Source organism: Sus scrofa, chromosome 17 (genome assembly GCF_000003025.6).
Source record: "Sus scrofa isolate TJ Tabasco breed Duroc chromosome 17, Sscrofa11.1, whole genome shotgun sequence".
Classification (NCBI taxonomy): domain Eukaryota; kingdom Metazoa; phylum Chordata; class Mammalia; order Artiodactyla; family Suidae; genus Sus; species Sus scrofa.
In genome coordinates, this window is record NC_010459.5 from 35464522 (window position 1) to 35485185 (window position 20664).

A 20664-nucleotide genomic window follows, 5' to 3' on the forward strand; every position below is an offset into this window, starting at 1 on the left:
ACCACTGCGCCACGACAGGAACTCCCTTACGTGTGCTTTTAAAGTCAATTCCTGGAGTTCCCGTTGTGGCTCAGTGGTTAACGAATCCAACTAGGAACCATGAGGTTGCGGGTTCGGTCCCTGCCCTTGCTCAGTGGGTTAACAATCCGGCGTTGCCGTGAGCTGTGGTGTAGGTCGCAGACGTGGCTCAGATCCCGCATTGCTGTGGCTCTGGCATAGGCCGGTGGCTACAGCTCTGATTAGACTCCTAGCCTGGGAAAATCCACATGCCGCGGGAGCGGCCCTAGAAAAGGCAAAAAGACAAAAAAAAATTAAATAAAAAATTAAAAAAAAAAAGTCAATTCCTAGATTTTCCTATCAAAAGTATTCCAGTTACTCTGTGTCTCCAGAGCTATGACCACGCCTGGGAGGTGGGTTCCTCTCCCCGTGTTCCCTCATTAAGGTTCGCATCTTACTGAAGGGCCTCAGACCTAAGAGCACTCAGGGAATAAGACATGTACGTTGGTGTCCCTGAGGACTGCTTCAAGTGCAGGGTTATAGGTGGAGAGTAAACAAAGTTAGCTCCCTGGTAATAGAAGTACCAAAAGGACTGGATAAAAGGGGACTTAGTTTAAATTCTCTATAAACTATGTTTTACTCTGCTGTTATGTTTACTCTGTTATCTATATGTTTTACTCTGCTCTTCACGCAGGGCTCCCTGTGAAGAAATCAGTGACCCAGGTAACCAAATCAGTTGACTTCCACTTCCGCACAGATGAGCGAATCAAACAACATCCTAAGAACCAGGAGGAGTATAAGGAAGTGAACTTTACATCGGAACTGCGAAAGCATCCTCCCTCTCCTGTAAGTTGATGGACTAAGTTAATATTCTTGTTCCTAATTCCATGAGGATTCTGGTGTAGTAATTGTGGGCACTGCTTCTAATAATATAATTGAGAGAAGCATATTTTTTGAGTTAAGATCTAAATCCTCACTTTGCCTCCTCTAAGCTGTGTAATCTTAGATAAATCACTATATGTCTGTGGGAAGCATCTTATCAAGTTGCTGTGAAAACTGCATTGAAAAATATATAGAATTATGTGTGACAAATTGTATAGGCTCGTTATAGCTTGTGTTATGAAATTTTTGAAAAAAATCCCTCATCTGCAAAGTTGTGTCTTAAATATAACAGGGTTTACAGGAAAATTGGGGTTGGGGTAGACCACTCAAATCCTATTCAGTTTTGTTACCAGAACAGTTCTTTCTTTATTTCTTTTTTTTTCCGGCTTCACGCATGGCATGTGGAAGTTCCCAGGCCAGGGATTGAACCTGTGCCACAGCAGTGACAATGCCAAATGCTTAACCTGCTGAGCCAGCAGGGAACTCCAGTAACAATCCTAAATAAAAATTCTAGCATTTGAGTTCTCTCGTGGTGCAGTGAGTTAAGGATTGTCAGCATTGTCACTGTAGCAGCTATGGCATGGGTTCCGTCTCTGACCTGGGAACTTCTGCATGCCATGGGCATGGCCCCCCCCCCCAAAAAAAATTTATAGGGCTCAGAATTTCTACTTCAGTTTGCAGTTAGCATCACTTGTTGAAGCCATTCCTTCTGCAGTCTTAAATCCTGGGGTTGTACTTCTTCTTTCTTTGAGAAATAGGCCCATGAAGAGTTTTGTTTTAAATCAGAGATCAATTTTATCAAAATTGATAGACTTCTTCATCAATCAGTTTTTGGTAGGATGCATAGAGAGAATTTGATTCAGGCAGCTACCTGACCTGATCCAGATCCAGAAGCCCAGTTAAAGAAATTTTTAATGGGACTGGAGGTAGGCTACCTTTGCAGCTACCCCCCTCTTCTAATTGTAAGAAAACTTGCTCTCAATTGCTTCAAAATATTAACATACTTGGGAAAATCCCCTGACTGTACCATCACAGAACAGGTAATTTGTTAAGTGCTAGATCTCCTTTTTAAAAGAGGGAGTAGACTGGTTATAACCCTGGCTCAAGGGCTGACAAACTTAAGGATAATAATCTTGGCTTTCCACGGGCCCTTTTTCTCTTGATATTCCTGCTGAGTATGTGGCTTGTGGTAGATCTGAGCTCTTCCGTAACACTTCATTGGGGAACAACTTCTTTCTTTTTAGGCTCGAGTGTCAAAGGGATGCACCATTGTTATGCCTTTCAACCTGTCCAAAGGAAAGAAAAGAACATTTGATGAGACAGCTTCTACATATGTTCCCCTTGCACAGCAGGTCGAAGCCTTTCATAAGCGAACCCCTAACAGATACCACTTGAGGAGCAAGAAGGATGATAGTAGTAAGTTTCTTTCCAGTCTCATACCTGGCTGGAGCCTCCCCTAGAATTCTATTTGCTTACATCTTAGGCACAAATTTGCCTTTATTTGAAATCCCAGCTTCTGAACTAAAGCTTGGCATATGCCTGTATATAGATAACAAATGTATACATAGTTGAGCATTTCTCAAACCACCCGGCCATTTGTCCACTTATACCCATCAACCACCTTAATCCTCCTTGTCAGTAATTGGCTGGGGGGTGGGGGGGGAATTAAAGTAACCTGAGATGTCATTACACATCAAGGCTATCTTTGCCATGTGTCAGGGTGTACTCTTACCTACAGAAAATGAAAGCATTACATTTATTTAAGATTGTGTAGTTTTTGTTCAGCGATTCAACAAATGTTTTACCACCACAAAACAGTTACTTTGCTGTAGGGAGAATAGAAGTGAGCAAGATGGACCTGCTTAACATCAAGTTTTTAATTCAGTGAGAGAGATAAATAGATCATTACAAATTATGTTCCGTACTACAAAAGTGGAGGGAAATATAAGAATCAAGGGAGGTGAGAGATAGAGCAAGTCTGTGTGCTGAGAAGGCCCTGGCACGAAAGACGTTGAAGATACAAAAGAGAAAAGAGATAACTAGTGATTAAATCTCTGTGCCGGCAGATAGGAGAGGGGTACTTAGCACAGATAGAGTGATTGTTCTCTGAAAGGAGGTTGGAAGAGAGGAATGGGTACAAATGGTGGTGGTTTTGTAGGTTTGGTGATGAACAGATGAGGGGAATCTAATAGTCTGTCTTTATGAAAAAAAATTCCTACAAAAAGGAGATAAAGAAGTTTGAAGGAGTGGAGGTGTGGTATCAAATAGTTTTTGAGAGTATAGGGTAGTATTCTGGATAAAGCAGAATCTGGTTGTTTTGTCTTTAAAGGTTTCTTAATTTTTTCTGCTTTTGCATAAGCCCTGTTTAGTGCTATGTTAGGTAGCCAGATGTGTTCCTTTAAGTACAGCATTTCCTAGTATTGTTATTATCACCATTTGTCAAATTTTATATTATGAAAATAATGAAATGTCTTTCTTTATCCTAGGGGAAATATAAATATTAACCATAACTTTCTAAATAATATATTACTCTTAAGAGTCTGATGTACCCTGCTCTTAGAATCTCAGTCCTGGCAAATAGAAAGAAAAGTTACTTTTTGCAATTTTTATTCAACACTTTGTACAGTTATAGCTATATAGAGTTATATACACTTGAAGCCTGGCTTGTTTCTGAAGTAAGTCAATTTCATTTCTGTCTCCCACTGTGATAAGGTGGTCTAAATTAGATTCAATCTATGTAGTTGTAAAAATTGACAAGGTTGCTCCTGGTCAGGTAAATCAATGCTTTCTGTGAGTAGTGATGATGATCTTATTGATGCTTTGACGTGGTTTTTTACTTTTTCTGTTTGACTTTCTATGAGAGGTGATCTTGATGTTTTGATGTAGTGCTTTTAGGGAATTTATAATGTTGGGAATTATTCCTTGGTCTTTAGAAAGGCCTTATTTTAAAGCTGGAATATGCAAAAATCTTATTTTTCAATAATGAACAAAATAGTCAGCGGGAACGCAGTACAGGTCTGTGCAGTGATAAGGAATCCATCAGATCCAAATGGATTTTAGGTTCAGAAGATGATAGCAGAATTTGCCCAAGGGCTACCTTCATCATTACTCCTGAATAAAGAGTGAGAGGGAAAACGGACTGAATGTTTGTCAAGTTGACTGATACGTGCTCAGCTGAAAGTGGAGGGCCAGCTACTCTGTGGTTTGGCATCTCTGGGCTGCTCAGCCCAGTCAGCACCTGAAGGTAAATGGGGTCTTGGAGAGCTAGGTGAATGTGTGATCTTGGTTTACAGCTCTGCTACCCTCCAAATCTGTGGCCAAGATATGCAGAGACCCACAGACTCCTGTGCTACAAACCAAACATCGTGCAAGGCCTGTGACCTGCAAAAGTACAGCGGATCAGGAGGCCGAGGAGCTTGAGAAACTGCAGCAGTAAGTTCCACCAGCAGTTATTTGAAGAAGAATTCCAAGAACCTGCCTATTTTCTTTTTGGTTCTGTTAGGGGGACAGTTGCTATTTTTCTTGTCTTGGGAATTATGGCAGAGGTACAGGCTCTGCTCTGCATCTGTGATGATAGGTTTGAAAGTGGGAGTATGGACCTATCCTGGAGTATAAGCTAGTAAAAAAACTAATGCAGAGGTTAGGGTGGGAGAACTTAGTATGATTCCAGTAAGAAAGGTCCTCTGTGCTTAGTTTAGGTAGATCCCACCCTTTTATGGCTACCCAAGGAGGGAACTATTTTACAGCTATTACCTGTGGAGGGAACTGGAATTTAACTCGATTAGCACTGGAGCTTGTCTTTTGTATCCTTCATTTCTTCCGTTCTTGTACTTCTTTTGAGAAAGGGGAGCTTCCTCTTAAAGAGGAACCCCAGTCTTTAAAGTAGCAGGAATGTTAGACTGTCTCATTTATTCTTTGCTCTAGAGATAGAGATAATGGCTGTGGAGAGAGTTGAAATGTTGCTGTGTGTGATGGGTAATTTTAACGATTATTATTTTTCTAGTTTTGTTATTTGCTTGGTTTTCATTTCATTTATTTATTTATTGTGGTTATCACTTAAACTCTCACCTTACAGATACAAATTCAAAGCACAGGAACTTGATCCCAGAATTCTTGAAGGTGGGCCCATCTTGCCCAAGAAACCACCTGTGAAGCCACCCACTCAGCCTATTGGCTTTGATTTGGAAATTGAGAAAAGGATCCAGGAGCGAGAGTCAAAGAAGAAATCTGAGGATGAACACTTTGAATTTCATTCCAGGCCTTGCCCTACTAAGATCTTGGAAGATGTTGTGGTAAGAGTGGGGAGACTCTGCCTGCTGGCAAAAGTGTCCTGCTTATGACTGAATATCCGCCCACTCGCAAATGTTTGAATAGATACTGTAATCAGGGCATCATATTAAGAGCTGTGGGTGATAAAGTAACATGCCAGAGTTGGATTTTGCTTTAAGGAAACTTCAAGTCCATTAAGGGAGACAATGTAGGTATAAGTAATACAGTGAGACAGAAGTGCTCTAAGACAGATGACTGTTAAAAGTGCTATAAGAATTCAAAGGAAATAATGGTTTCTTCCAGTTAGAGGTTCAGGGAATGCTTTGTGGAAGAGGAAGCATTTGATCTGAGCCTTGACAATGCCTAGTAGTCATCCTCATCTTCCTATTGTTACTGTCATGATAGCTGACACTTTGACTATATGTGCCAGGCCCAGTGTTGAGAACTCTGGGTAAACAGATCAGCAACGCACTAGGTAAGTAAGTAAGATGCTACTGAATTGATAATGGTCTACAGTAGTGGAGTGATTGTCAAATCCAGCTGGTTCTCAGAATCCTCTGGGGATCTTACTACATAAACAGATTCCTGGGCCCACCCCTGGAGTTTTGATTTGTTAAGTGCAACATAGATTGATTAGAGAGAAGCCCGATGAAGACCTTAGTTTCTGATGCACAGTAAGCAGTCATGTTGTTAAATTGTTAACTATTGCACACTTACATTGTACTGAGTGCTTTTGTTGGTGGTGGTGTTTTTCGTTTGTTTTTTGGCCTTGCCTGTAGCATGTGGAAGTACCTGCGCCAGGGAACAAACCCATGCCACAGAAGCGACTCAGCTGCTTCAGTGATAGTGCTGCATCCTTAACCTGCTGAGCCACAAGGGAACTCCCTGTACTGAGTATTTTATGTAGATTATCTTATTTATTTCTCATAACAACTCTTAAGAGATAGGTTCTATTTTTTTTTTTTTTTTTTTTTTTTTGGTCTTTTTGCCATTTGTTGGGCTGCTTCCGCGGCATATGGAGGTTCCCAGGCTAGGGGTCTAATCAGAGCTGTAGCCGGCCTTTGCCAGAGCCACAGCAACTCGGGATCCGAGCCGCGTCTGCAACCTACACCACAGCTCACGGCAACGCCGGATCCTTAACCCACTGAGCAAGGCCAGGGATCGAACCCACAACCTCATGGTTCCTAGTCGGATTTGTTAACCACTGAGCCACGATGGGAACTGAGATAGGTTCTGTTTTAATCCCTACATTTCAGAGGGGGAAAGAGAGCTAAGCATTGTCTTATTATGCAGAACCAAGATTTGAACCCATTATCTCCTTAAACACTGTATCATTGTACCCTACAATGCTGTTATCATTGTATATTTTGGCAAATGCAGTTTTTGAGTTTGATGCTGGCTGTTTGCACCTCTCTCCCTATGGAAATTTCCAGTGATTTCCTTCAACTTTTGGATTCTAGAGAAGTCAAGTATAGAAGGAGTCACAGATGTATTTATTCTCTTCCACCCTCTTCATGTTTTAGAGAGGGAGACTTTGAAAGAGGACTGTGGCTTGCTCATGGGAACATTTTTAAACACTGGTGGCAGAACTGAGGTTAGATGTCTTAACTTCTGGTCTTGGACTCTTTATAGCAGAATAGACTGTCTCTCAGAGCCTGAATGCATCTCGTCTGTCTGCCCATGTTGTCCCCATCCCTGTCCCCAGTGCTGAAGCTCTCTTTCCATGAGTCCGTATGATATTTCTCTTGCTCTCCCACTTGGCAAGGAGACAACGGGGCTGATGAGAGATGGGCTTGGGCAGCAGTAAGACATGAGGCAGGGATGAAAAAAAGGGCTCTTGGGGCAGAGATAGCGTGATGAAAGCCTTGAGCTCAAGGGTGTGAAATGTGAACTTGGTGCCGACATCTAATGGGCAGTTGGGGCACCACGGAGGTGGATGTGGTGTCAGTGAGTAATTTTAGCAGTGATATTTTAGGGACTTGGGGAGACCAGCAGGCTTTTAAAAAAAATTTTTTTTTTCCATACTCCCTAAGATATAACATTGCTTCATGGTAATTTCCTAATTGCTCTGGGACAAGCCTGAGAACTTGTCCCAGGGCACGTGGGGCATGGCCTTAGGGAGAGGTACTCACCCCTAACATTCCATCCCATCCCATCGTATCCCCCAGCCTAGGCCGCTTTTCCTAAATCTGTCTCCGCACGTTGCCCACTTCCAACCATATATCACCTCCTGAGAGAGGACATCTCTCAGCTTCCTTTCGGAGTTATCCTTCAGCTCCACATTCTGTTGGGTTTCTTCAGTGCACCTGTCAAAATCAGGAAATAGTTGATTTGTTACTTTTTCATTGTCTCTTTTCTCCAGTAGAACTGTGAGCTCCCTGGTAATAGGGACCATGTATATCTGTATTGTTCTCTTCTGTTTCCCAGCACCTAAGCATCTCAGCCTAGGCCCTGCAATGTTGGATAACTGAGTGAGTGACAGTGTAAGCTGAAATGCACCAGCCTGTGTTAGACACGGGATTCAAATGGAATGAGGCACAGCCTTCGTGCTCAGAGCTTTCACAGGCTGGGGAGCAGACTGACATGGAAGCAAATAAGGACAGTGATACTAGTCAGCATACATTCACTGAACAATTACTACTTCTTGTAGATGCTGTGGACTGTGCAAAGGAATGCAAATGACAATATCCTTCCCCTCAAGGAGCTTATAACCAAAAACCTTAAAATAGCAAAATAAGAATCCTTCTCTGTTTGTAGAAATACAGTTTCCTTTTCTTTATTTTGGATTAAGCCCCTAGTTGGCTTTTTTTTTTTTTTTTTTCTTGTCTTTTTGTTGTTGTTGTTGTTGTTGCTTTTTCTTGGGCCGCTCCCGCGGCATATGGAGGTTCCCAGGCTAGGGGTTGAATCGGAGCTGTAGCCACCGGCCTACGCCAGAGCCACAGCAACTCGGGATCCGAGCCGCGTCTGCAACCTACACCACAGCTCACGGCAACGCCGGATTGTTAACCCACTGAGCAAGGGCAGGGACCGAACCCGCAACCTCATGGTTCCTAGTCGGATTCGTTAACCACTGCGCCACGACGGGAACTCCCTCCTAGTTGGCTTTGATTACAGTGGAGATGGGGCATGGCTGGACAGTTGCTACAAAGTTGATTTTCATAAATCACCTTTCTTGGAGTTCCCTTTGTGGCTCAACAGTAACAAACCCAACTAGTATCCATGAGGATGCAGGTTTGATCCCTGGTGTCACTAAGTGGGTTAAGGATTCGGTGTTGCCATGCACTATGGTATAGGTTGCAGATGTGGCTTGGATCTGGCATTGCTGTGGCTGTGGTGTTGGTCAGCAACTACAGCTCTGATTCAACCCCTAGCCTGGGGACTTCCATATGTCCTGGATGTGGCCTTAAAAGGATAATACAAAGCAAAACTTATGGTTGCCAAAGGGGACAGGTTGGGGGAGGGGAGGGATGGACTGGGTTTGGGATTGGCATGTACACACTGTGGTATACGGAATGACTGGCCAGTGGGGACCTGCTGTGTAGCATGGAGAACTCTACTCAATATTCTGCAGTAATCTACGTAAGACAAGAATCTGAAAAGGAATGGGTATATGTATAACTGAATCACTTTGTTGTATAGCAGAAATTATCATAACATTATAAACCAATTATACTTCAATAAAAAATAAATAAATTTATATAAATAAAAGATTGAACAAACTGACTTTGAAGGCCACTCTAAGAAAGACATTCCAAACATGTTTGGAGCAGTTGTACATTGTTGGGCTTGAGGAGAAGTCTCCCAAGGTATAAATTAGAGTCTAAGAGTCTTCAAGTCCAAGGTGTAAATTCTGTCACTCATGCTTACTGTATTCATTCAGCAAACATTTATTGAATGCCTTATGCTTACCAAGATTTGTGTTAGGTTTTAGGGATTGATGGAATTACAGTCTCTACTCTTAAAACACTCACAGTCTGGCAGGAGGAGATGAAGTAAAACAAGTGCAGTGAAGTTTTTTGTATGTCCCATAATAGACCATGTAAAGGGGAGAGTGGCATAAGTAGGTTCTGGGCATGGAGAGATCTATTGAAAGTTTTTCTAAAAGAGAAGGTGCTTTAGTGGAGCCTTGAAAAGAAGGGTTAGATGCTTCCAAGCAACCGGAGCATTTCAGACAGCACAAGCAAAGGTATTGAGATGAGAACCAGTGTTAAATCATTGTGGGTGGAGGGTGATGTGTAAAGAGGGGCAGGAGGTACAGCTGAATAGTCAGGTAGGGTACCAAGTTGTGAAGCACTTTGTATTTCTTTTTTCTTTTTGTCTTTCTTTTGTCTTTTTGAGGGCCGCACCTGCAGCACATGAAGATTCCCAGGCTAGGGGTCTAATCGGAGCTGTTGCTGCTGGCCTACATCAGAGCCACAGCAACGCCAGATCCAAGACGTGTCTGTGACCTACGCTACAGCTCACGGCAATGCTGGATCTTTAAACCACTGAGCGAGGCCAGGGATCAAACCCGAAACCTCATGGTTTCTAGTCAGATTCGTTTCCGCTGAGCCACGACGGGAACTCCACTTTGTATTTCATGCTAAGGAATTTGTTATACTGTTGTAGGTAGGCAATAGGAGCCATAAAACAATTTTAAGTCAGGAAATAACATGATCAGATCTTCTAACCATATAAGAACATGCACTGGTGGAATGAGATGAGAAGCCCAAAGATTGTTAGAAGGCTGGTGGAATGGTCCAGGCAATAGATGATGTAGCCTATGGCATGTCAGTGAAGAATTAGAGAGGAAGCAGAATAGAGAGCTAATGGGGGCAGCATGTAGAAGAGTTACTGAGAGATGTCTTGAGGTTGTTTTTTGTTTTTCTCTTTTGGCCACCCTGTGGCATATGGAGTTCCCAGGCCAGAGATCAGATCTGAGCTGCAGCTGTGGCAATGCCAGATCCTTAACCCACTGTGAGGGGCCTGGGAGCGAACCTGCATCCTCCCAGTGCTCCCAAGATGCTGCCAATCCTGTTGTACCACAGTGGGAACGCCTTAAGGTTGTTTGGAGTTTTTTTTTGTTTTTTTTTTTTATCTTTTTGCCTTTTCTAGGGCCGCTCCCGTGGCATCTGGAAGTTCCCAGGCTAGGGGTCTAATCAGAGCTATAGCCATTGGCCTACGCCAGAGCCACAGCAATGCGGGATCTGAGCCACGTCTGCAACCTACACCACAGCTCACAGCAACGCCAGATCCTTAACCTACTGAGCAAGGGCAGGGACCGAACCCGCAACCTCCTGGTTCCTAGTCAAATTTGTTAACCACTGCACCACGACGGGAACTCCTGGATTTTTTAAAAAATTGATCTGTTCATACCCCTCATTCAGAACAATAGCCTAAGAAATATTATTTTGCATTTAGGGTTAATTGCCAGATTCATGATCGAGTGTAAAGTCCATGAAAGTCAAAAAATACTTATGGAACAACTTTCTAACATAAGTTAGTTTTGAATGATGTGCATAGTTTGGTACACATAATTCAGTCTGCAAGGATTTGAGATGTTGGCAGTGTTTTGGCCACAAAGGGGAAAAGATCTTTGGAGTAGTTCAGTGTATTAGAATTATGGAATATAGAAATTAAATGCCTCTTTTAATCTGCCCTCAAAGAGATGTGAGAGTTAACAGTTTGGTGTTCTTTCCAGATTTTACTTTCTATTCTTAGATTAATTATGTATACATTTTAAGGGAGTTCCTGTTGTGGCTCAGCGGAAAAAAATCTGACTAATATCCATGAGGATGCGGGTTTGATCCCTGGCCTTGCTCACTGGGTGGTTGATCTGGCATTGCCATGAGCTGTGGTGTAGGCCGCAGACGCGGCTCGGATCCTGTGTTGCTATGGCTGTGGTGTAGGCCAGCAGCTGTAGCTCTGATTCAACCCTTAGCCTGGGAACTTCCATATGCCGCAGGTGTGGCCCTAAAAAGCAAAACAAACAAACAAATAAATAATGTATACGTTTAAAAAACCCAGAAAAATAATATTCTTTGTTTTAGCAACTTGTCCTTTCCTCCTCAATATTATGAACACTGTTCTATGTCAGGAATAAAGATTTATTTTTTTTTGATGTCTGTATAATATTCCATTGTGTGGTTATACTATAATTTAAGAAGCATTTAATTTATTCTTGATAGATAATAGGGTTATTTGCAATTTTTTATTCTTTTTAAAAATGTTATATTGAAATATACCTGAAAACTAAACTGGAGACCAAATATTAGAGGTGTAATGTTGGGTGAAAGAGTATGACCGTTTAAGGATTTAATAACTAAATTCCTAAAAGGTGTACCAGTCTGTACTTTACCTAACTCCGTGTGAGTGGCCACTTCTCTTCACATGCCAACCCAGTACTAATCAGTCTTTAAAATATTAGTCTTACAGGTCAAAAATACCTTTTTTTTTTTTTTTTTTTTGGTCTTTTTGTCTTTTCTAGGGCCGCTCCCGCGGCATATGGAGGTTCCCAGGCTAGGGGTCTAATCAGAGCTGCAGTTGCCGGCCTATACCACAGCCACAGCAACTCGGGATCCGAGCCGAGTCTGCAACCTGCACCACAGCCCACGGCAACACCAGATCCTTTAACCCACTGAGCAAGCCCAGGGACCGAACCCGCAACCTCATGGTTCCTAGTCAGATTCGTTAACCACTGCGCCACGACGGGAACTCCCTGGAAGTCCTTTTTGATTTTGTTGTTTAGTGATTAGGGCATTAAAAGGGAGAGAAACAATAAAATATTGACATTTATTTTCCGTTGTGGTGAGTTTTTCATAAATACCAAAAAAGGTTTTTTGGGTTTTTTTTTTCCTTTTTAGGGCCACACCTGCAGCATATGGAAGTTCCCAGGCTGGGGTTGAGTTGGAGCTACAGCTGCCGGCCTATACCACAGATATAGCAACTTGGGATCCAAGCTGCATCTGCGACCTACACCACAACTCACCGCAGCACCGGATCCTTAACCCACAGACCGAGGCCAGGGATCAAACCTATGTCCTCATGGATACTAGTCAGATTTGTTTCCACTGAACAACAGTGAGAACTCCGAAGTGTATTTTTATTGACTATACAACTCAAATCATGTCTTTGTAATTTGCATTGGTTGGAGTGCTAAATACACACCAGTCTTATTTGGGTAAATAGCAACATACCGAAGTACTAGCTTTTTAAAAAAAATCCTGATATGTGAACATCTAAGTTAATTAATCTTAACACACAGTCTAGTAGAGATTGTTCTGGAACATCTAACTGAATTGCTTACTCCTTCCAGGGTGTTCCTGAAAAGAAAGTACTTCCAGTCACTGTCCCCAAGTCACCAGCCTTTACTCTGAAGAACAGAATCCGAATGCCCTCCAAAGAAGATGAGGTGATTCCCTGGGATGGGGGTTTCTACCCTTGCTGCATAATCAATCTAGGCATTATTCTAATTTCTTTAAACTTAGTGGAATTCAAAAGCAGTCACTCTTATCTGGACTAACAATGGGAATGAAGCATTTGCTCATTTTTTTTGCTCTTCAAAGAGCAAAATAGTAAGGATACGAATCTTGGCTTTCAGTGGTAACTGGTTGCAGCTTATTTAGGTTATGTTTGTTTCTATTGCATTGAAAATTAGCCTATTGTTATAACATGGAATAAGAGTTGCCAAACCTATACTTTGTTTTGCTTGAGCTATTGTCACCATTCAGTGAGAGACTTTTAAAATTCATACTAAGCAGTTAACATCACCCTGTCCTATCTCCATTAGCAACCCAGGGGTTGCAAAGTTGGCAGTGTGGTGATGGTTCATGAAGTTGGTATACATAAACTGTCATTGATCAGGCTAGTTTCTTGTTACATCTCCCATTTTATCTATAAATATCCAGAGTTAGGGTAATTTTATAGCAGATCTCAAGCATAAGCCTTTTTATAGGTTCATTTGAAACTAAAATACACAGTAATCTTATGCTACCAGCTTGAACCCAAACAACTTACTTGGTCCTATTCTGGGTTTGGCAACTAGAAATAATCTCAGTCACATGTTTTAGTGCACTCTGGAGGCTGGGTCAAAGAAGAGGTCAAGGTATATGCTTGGCTAGTACCTTTCTTCTGTTCTCACTTTATTCACACTCCTTGATTGTTTTTACAACCTTCCTGTGAAAAATTTTAGATTCTTTAGTAGTAATTGTGTTAGTTTTATCAAGTGCTTTCACATCAGTCTCACCCCTGTGAGTTGGTAGGTGACTTAGTAGGTTGGTGAGTCAGTGGGTAGCCCTCTTTGATGGGAAAGAAAACTAAGACATCTAAGAGATTGAGTGACTTGCCTTAATTAATGACCTTGCTCATATAATGCCCTCTGACTCCACATTCTGAGGAAGTGAGAGAGAGTGAGGAATCTTGTTTCTAACTTGCAATTTTTTCCTTAGGAAGAGGAGGAGCCAGTAGTGATAAGAGCTCAACCTGTGCCATATTTTGGAATGCCTTTTAAGCCCCAAATTCCAGTGGGGAGAACTGTGGAAATATGCCCCTTCTCTTTTGATTCTCGAGACAAAAAACGTCAGTTACAGAAGGAGAAGAAAATAAAAGAACTGCAGAAAGGGGAGGTAGGTGTTTCCATTTTTTGCAAGCAGCAAAATACTATTCTTTGATTCCTTAAAGGTAATCTTTTATGTTGCACATTTAACTATAAAATCACTGACTTCCTGTGATCCCTAAGAACCTTATGAAATATAAATAGGGCAAGTAATTTAAATAATCCTTCTGGCATAAGGAGGTTAAGTGATTTGCCCATGATCATGCTGCTAGTTATTGGCAATACTGGGAGGAAAACCTCGATTTCCTTTTGAACTCATTACTCTTTCTGCCATACCATGCTTCTTTGAAAACTGGCCTTGCCTATTTTCAGATTCATCCAGATATTCTGGAGCAGTTGCTGCTTTCTGGCCAGAAAGACCTTATCTTAAATCTTAACATCTTCTTTTCTATTAGGTGCCTAAGTTCAAGGCACTACCTTTGCCTCATTTTGACACCGTTAACCTGCCAGAGAAGAAGGTGAAGAATACAACCCAGGTTGAGCCTTTCTGCTTGGAGACTGACAGAAGAGGTGCTCTGAAGGCACAAACTTGGAAGCACCAGGTGGGGATAGGGAGAGCGGCTAAAATGTGAATTGCTCGATTGTTGGTTTGTTGCAATAAGTAGACCCACAACCCTGACCTTCATCTGGGAATTAATCCACCAGATCATTTCTGGGGGTCTCACTGTAATCAGGGATCCTCAAGCTTTTTCTACAAAAGATTGGATACTAGGTATTTTAGGTTGTACAGTTTACATATGGTCTTTGTCACATGCTCTCTGTGTGTGTTTCTCTTTAAAGATATAAAAACGATGTTTAGCTCAAGGGCTGTACAAAAAGAGTTTGCAAGCTGGATTTGGCCTGCAGGTCTAAGTTTGCTAATCTCTATTTTAAGTGATCATCTGGGGAATTCGAGAACAGATAGGCCTTTTTTTTGCACAAGGAGAGTTTTGAAGATCGTATTTATTTCATCTATTAGAAACCATGTGAGAAACTATGTAGTGAGAATTGATTCTCAATATGGTGTGTCATTTTCTCAACATGGTATATTGTTTGCTCCTTATAGTTGACAGGTGGTTAAAAACAGTTAATTGATTGTTGACTGGTTTAATTGGGATCTAATTCTGCCCTGTCTGGAAAAAAATTCCCCTGAATCCCTAAGTTTGTCAGTATTGATATTATCTCTTATTCTAGGCTTTGTCCAAAAGAGGCTCTGGCCTAATCTTTGTAGAAAGTTAACCCCTCTTGAAGCCCAAGAGATATAATTGGTTAAGTGACTAAATGTAGACTCCTTGTTGGCATTGTTCTCTAGGAAAACTTAGCACTGTTGCTTTGGAAGTGATAATGAATCTTTCAAGGACCATGACATAGAATGTCTGTGTAGAGGTTGTTTTCCATAATAAAAATTTTTTCTTAGGGAGTTCCTGTCATGGCTCAGTGGTTAACAAATCCAATTAAGAACCATGAGGTTGCGGCTTTGGTCCCTGGCCTCGCTCAGTGGGTTAAGGACCCGGTGTTGCCATGAGCTATGGTGTAGGTCGCAGACGCGGCTCATATCCTCTGTTGCTGTGGCTGTGGCGTAGGCCGGTGGCTACAGTTCTGATTAGACCCCTAGCCTGGGAACCTCCATATGCCGCAGGCACAGCCCTCAGAAGACAAAATAATAAGTAAAGAAAAAAAAATTTTTTTCCTTAAAGTTTTTCAGATATACAGTAGTATGATGAACTTCCATAAACCTGTCACCTGGTTCTCTAGTGATCAAAACATGGAAAATTTTACTTCATTTAACTTACACCTATTTATCTCTTTACTGAACACTTCTACCTACACAAGATTACTTTGAAGCAAGTCCTAGTTGTCATCTCATTTCATCCAAAAATACTTGAATGTGTATCTTTAAAAATATAAGGTTTTTTTTTGGGTTTTTTTGTTTGTTTTTTTAGGGCCACACCTGCGCCATATGGAGGTTCCCAGGCTAGGGGTCAAATCAGAGCTGTAGCTGCCGGCCTACACCACAGCCACAGCAACTCGGGATTTGAGCCACGTCTGCGACCTACACCACAGCTCATGGCAACGCCAGATCCTTAACCCACTGAGCAAGGCCAGGGATCGAACCTGTATCCTCATGGATGCTAGTCAGGTTTGCTAACCCCTGAGCCATGATGGGAACTCCAAATATAAGGATGTTAACACTTTTTTTTTTTTTTTGGCTTTTTTAGGGCCACACATGGGGCACATGGAAGTTCTCAGGCTAGGGGTTGAATTGGAACTACAGCGACTGGCCTACACCACAGCCACAGCAACTTGGGATCTGAGCCGCGTCCGTGACCTATACCACAGCTCACAGCAATGCCAGATCCCTGACCCACTGAGCGAGGCCAGGGATCGAACCCGCATCCTCACTTATACTAGTCAGATTCGTTTCCGTTGTACCACAATGGGAACTCCTAAAATATAAGGATTTTAGAAAATACCACAATCACACTTTAAAAGATTGACGGTAATTCCTTAATAGTGACAAATAGTCAACATTCAAATATCCCCAAATCCTTCACTTTTAAACAGTTGAATTGTTTATATCTGGATGCAAAGTCCATATCTTACATTTGTTTGATAAGTCTTTAAATCCCCTTTAATCTATAGGCTGCTCTACTTGCATTTTATTTGTTGAATAAATTGGATTGTTTGTCCTGTAGGTTTTTATAATCTGGATTTTGGTTATTGTATGTCCATGGTGTTGGTCAATATGCTCCTCTATCTCCTATATTTCCTATAAATGAGTAATTAGATATAGTGCCTTAGAAAATACCACAATCACACTTTAAAAGATTGACGGTAATTCCTTAATAGTGACAAATAGTCAACATTCAAATATCCCCAAATCCTTCACTTTTAAACAGTTGAATTGTTTATATCTGGATGCAAATTCTGGTTAGATTCTTTTGGGTGTTGGAGGGGGAGAATACAGATGATCACATCAGGTGTATATAATGTCTACTTATTTATCTTTTGTTGTGTTAAGATAGGCCTTAAGAGTATCTTAAAGATACTTTCTAGTTCTCAGTGGGTTCAGATGTTGTTGGTCTGATCTGCATAATGTAAAGGATTTTAATTGAGATTTAGATCAAATCACCTGCTGTCTTTATCACTGAAATAGATCAGAAACCTTAGAACTGAGTCATTGAGGTGTTATGGATATTTGTGTGGCTGCTTATCTGACAGATTTTTCTTTCTAATAGCTGGAGGAAGAACTAAAACAGCAGAAAGAAGCAGCTTGCTTCAAGGCTCGTCCAAACACCGTCATCTCCCAGGAGCCCTTCGTTCCTAAGATAGAGAAAAAATCCCTTACTGGTAATATTTCATGGGTTCTTAGGGGATTGGGGCAGAATTGCCAGACTTCCTGGGACTCAGTTGTGTCAGTACCATACTGTGTTAATCAGAAGCATTTGCCCATAGAGGATCTAGAGTTTTCTCCCTCTAGATCTTTGTTGAATCCAGCAGCCATGTTGATTTGTAGAATATGTTGGGGTCAGATTCACAGAATGAGAGCTTGGGCAGAGGCAGCTGGCATTTCAACAGTTATACTTTCTCCTGCCCAGAGAGGAGCAAGTACGTAAGTGAGGGAGGGAGAGCCAGGACCTCTTTCTGGAGTCCGCTGAAGCAAGTCTTAGGTAGAAAACATTTGATTCCTTAAGCACTGGGGAGCATGTCAGAAAAGTGGGATTCTTCTAAATCTGTCTCAAATACTGTGTAGTGGTTGTTTTTTTTTGTTTGTTTGTTTTTTTAATAGGGCTGCACCCGTGGCATATGGAAATTCCCAGGCTAGGGGTCCAATCGAAGCTGTACCCACCAGCCTACACCACAGCCACAGCAATGCTGGATCCTTAACACACTGAGTGAGGCCAGGGATCAGACCCCGTCCTTATGGATGCTAGTTGGTTTTTTATAGCTGAGCCATGATGGGAACTCCTCACTATGTAGTTTTTGAGCAAGCCACTTCATCTCTGTGCATCTTGCTTTTCTCCTAATTAAATGATTTCTAAGGGCCCTTCCAACTCTTAAAATGTTAGGACTTTTGTACATGGTTCACACTGCCTTTCTCCCTGTTGGGCTTCCTTCGTTCAGAGCTCAGCCTTTCTGTCGCCTTGCATGTCTGTGCCACTTGCTGGATCTATGGCGCTAGGTTTATGCGAGTCCTTGTGCACCAATATTCTCTCTGTCTCTGCTCAGAGGGCCTTTCTGGTTCTCTAGTCCAGGAAACTTTTCAGCTGGCCACTGAGAAGAGAGCCAGGGAGCGGCAGGAGCTGGAGAAGAGAATGGCTGAGGTGGAAGCCCAGAAAGCTCAGCAGCTGGAGGAGGCCAGGCAACAGGAAGAGGAGCAGCAGAGGCAGGAACTGGCCAGGCTACGGAAAGAATTGGTAACTGGGCAGTGTGAATGCTGACTAACCCATGCTTATGTCTGTTTAATCTATACCTTGCCTTGTTCCAGAAAGGATCTAATGTGGCTTACAAGAATGCATCAAGGATGAGTGAAAACGAGAAGTCACACAAAGCAAGGGTGGTGACAGAGTTGAGATGTGAAGGAGGCTAAAGCTGCGTACATTGTGATCCATGGATCTGCTAAGTTTGTGCCATAATCGTGGCCTTTTTAGGAACCAGCATGTCAGTTACAAAACTCACAGTGGTCAGGAGATGTAAATAAGCTAGTTATTTGAAGAATACATTTATCCTTGACACTATATTCAGTCAGAACTTCTTCCAGGGGCCTTCATAAGGAGGACATCATATGCTGTAACTGTGCACAGTGGTACATTCTTTAGCACTCTTTCTTTTTTTTTTTTCCTGCCACACCCATGGCCAGGGATTGAACCTGTGCCACAGCAGTGATCCAAGCTGCAGTGACAACACTGGGTCCTTAACCTGCTGTACTACAACAGGAGAACTCCTATAGGACTCTTTATTTCACTTATTTTTATTATTTCCTTAAGGCCTAAGAAAATATGTTTTACAATTAGAATACATTGGTAGGGGAAGGACATGTGTGACAACTGGCTTTTCATTTTCCTCTTAATACTTGAGTCAGGTTCCTTGGAATTATAGTGTGTATTGGTCCAGGTGGCCCTCCATGCTAACACTAGATGATTTAGATATTAGTCTTCCAAAAAGAAAGCTTAATTCCCATTAACGACCCTTTCAGTAGAAGGGCAGCAAGCCACATTGACTGCATTGATGAGGAAGAAGACAGTTTTAGCTGGAACTTCATATGATTAATAAAAGAAAGAATCTAGAAATATGTAAGTTGTTGAGGTTTTGCTCAAAGTGCTAAGCCAGCAGCTGATACAGCTGTTGGCAGGGGCGACTGGTCACAGGAAAGCTCTAGGGACAAACTATTAAAGGGACTAGCTTCTCAACAAAATTCAAGCTACCATTTGCTGATTGGATGAAAAAAAAACCACAAAAAACCAATACAATCCTTAGTCAGATAATACAAAATCAGCCTCTTTAATAGCTTCAAGTGTTTTGATTTTTCTTCAGTGCTCGCATTAGTGCTCCACTAACCTGGCTTGATTCAGGGTTGATTTTAGATTGCCAAAAGGGTGGGTGTGACCATGCCTTCTCCCAGCAACCCTTCCTGGTTATTGGCTCTGTTTTTTCGGTTCATGCTTTTGGTGAATATTAAGACTCAGTAAACTTAAGATTGTACTCTGGCAAATTCTTCACATGTATCTTGTCTCTGCTGCAATTGAGTATAGTCCTCTTATACCCTCGTACTGAACAGCCGAATTGGAGATAGAGACAATCTGAGGGTCCAGCAAGATCTGAATAGAAACCTGCTTGGGCTCTGAAGCTCTTGTGCTTTACTGCTATACTGCATTGCCGTTTTTTACCCCTCTTTCTTTGAATTAGTGACTGGAATTTGCAACACTATGCAAAATTTTTCTCCGGAAGAAAAATAAAAACGTAAAGTGTGGTTCTCTAACATCCTTATCAGTGGTAACTACATATTTTTTCACTCTGCAGGTGCACAAGGCAAATCCAATACGCAAGTACCAGAGTGTGGAGGTCAAGTCAAGTGACCAGCCACTGACCATGCCTGTATCGCCCAAGTTTTCCACTCGATTCCACTGCTGAACTTAGCTGCGAGCTGATGCCACTTGGGAACCGGAGCTGCTCCTTCCATCAAACCAGGAGGCTTCTTTGTCACGGGGGCATGGAGAGAACCCATTTCTCCAGGCTTTTCCCTACCCATGACCCACAGAGTATGCCGGACAAGTGTGGACTCCAGTTTCATTGAAACTTGTTTTTCCTGTGTTATTGTGGCTAATAGTGAGACTCACCTTATGTATGTCTCAGCCGGACTCCGTGTAGTCATTTCCTTTCAACCGTCAGTTGCCCTTTAATATGGGTCTTAACTCTGACTAGAATTTAAAGCCCTTGCATTAGTACAGTGTAATTTCTATTGCCCTTGCCCCTCCCCCCTTTCCTATTTTAATCAGAAAATAAAGATAGTTAAATACTGAGATAGGATTTATTAAGTCATGGATTAAATGAAGAGCCATCAGTAGTATGTCAGATTCTTTCCTCTTGTCTGTGCAAGATGATTTTAGAGCTAAAGAGCCCTTCTTTATGAGGGAGGAATCCTCGTAAACTGCCAGATGAGGCAGACTTACTGGAGGAACCTCACGGCGGCCATCGGTGGCTTCAGGCAGAGCCGCTGTGCAGGCTTGTTCTTCTCTTATTGGTGCTGATGATAACAGGGAATGCTGAGCAGTGCACTTTGAAGTCCTCCAGTGACCTGGACTGGAATAAATAGGTTTGTCTTCCCTCCCTGATTTTGTTATTTGATGTTTTAAATCTGTCAAGCCCCTCTGGAGGTCACATCTTATTGGGGAAGTGAGTACTTTGAAAGGAGCTAGGGGCTTTTTTTTTTTTTTTTTTTGTCT

The 20664-nt window shown here is 42.0% G+C and overlaps 1 protein-coding gene across 20 annotated transcripts in view; it reads left to right on the plus strand.

Annotated features, from left to right (window-relative positions):
- The window catches only part of TPX2 (TPX2, microtubule nucleation factor), a 53544-nt gene extending 33251 nt beyond the window's left edge, over positions 1-20293 (plus strand). For 14 of the 20 annotated variants that reach the window (XM_021078098.1, XM_021078087.1, XM_021078091.1 and 11 more), the window contains 10 exons: positions 692-843; positions 2124-2295; positions 4173-4311; positions 4955-5171; positions 12443-12538; positions 13575-13751; positions 14137-14283; positions 16960-17071; positions 17951-18138; positions 19742-20293. In XM_021078098.1, the coding sequence (XP_020933757.1) occupies positions 692-843; positions 2124-2295; positions 4173-4311; positions 4955-5171; positions 12443-12538; positions 13575-13751; positions 14137-14283; positions 16960-17071; positions 17951-18138; positions 19742-19852 (1511 nt within the window). In that variant the 3' untranslated portion in view covers positions 19853-20293. The remainder of the gene's footprint in view (positions 1-691; positions 844-2123; positions 2296-4172; positions 4312-4954; positions 5172-12442; positions 12539-13574; positions 13752-14136; positions 14284-16959; positions 17072-17950; positions 18139-19741) is intronic. The other 6 variants (XM_021078097.1, XM_021078103.1, XM_021078104.1 and 3 more) reach the window with 3 other exon arrangements.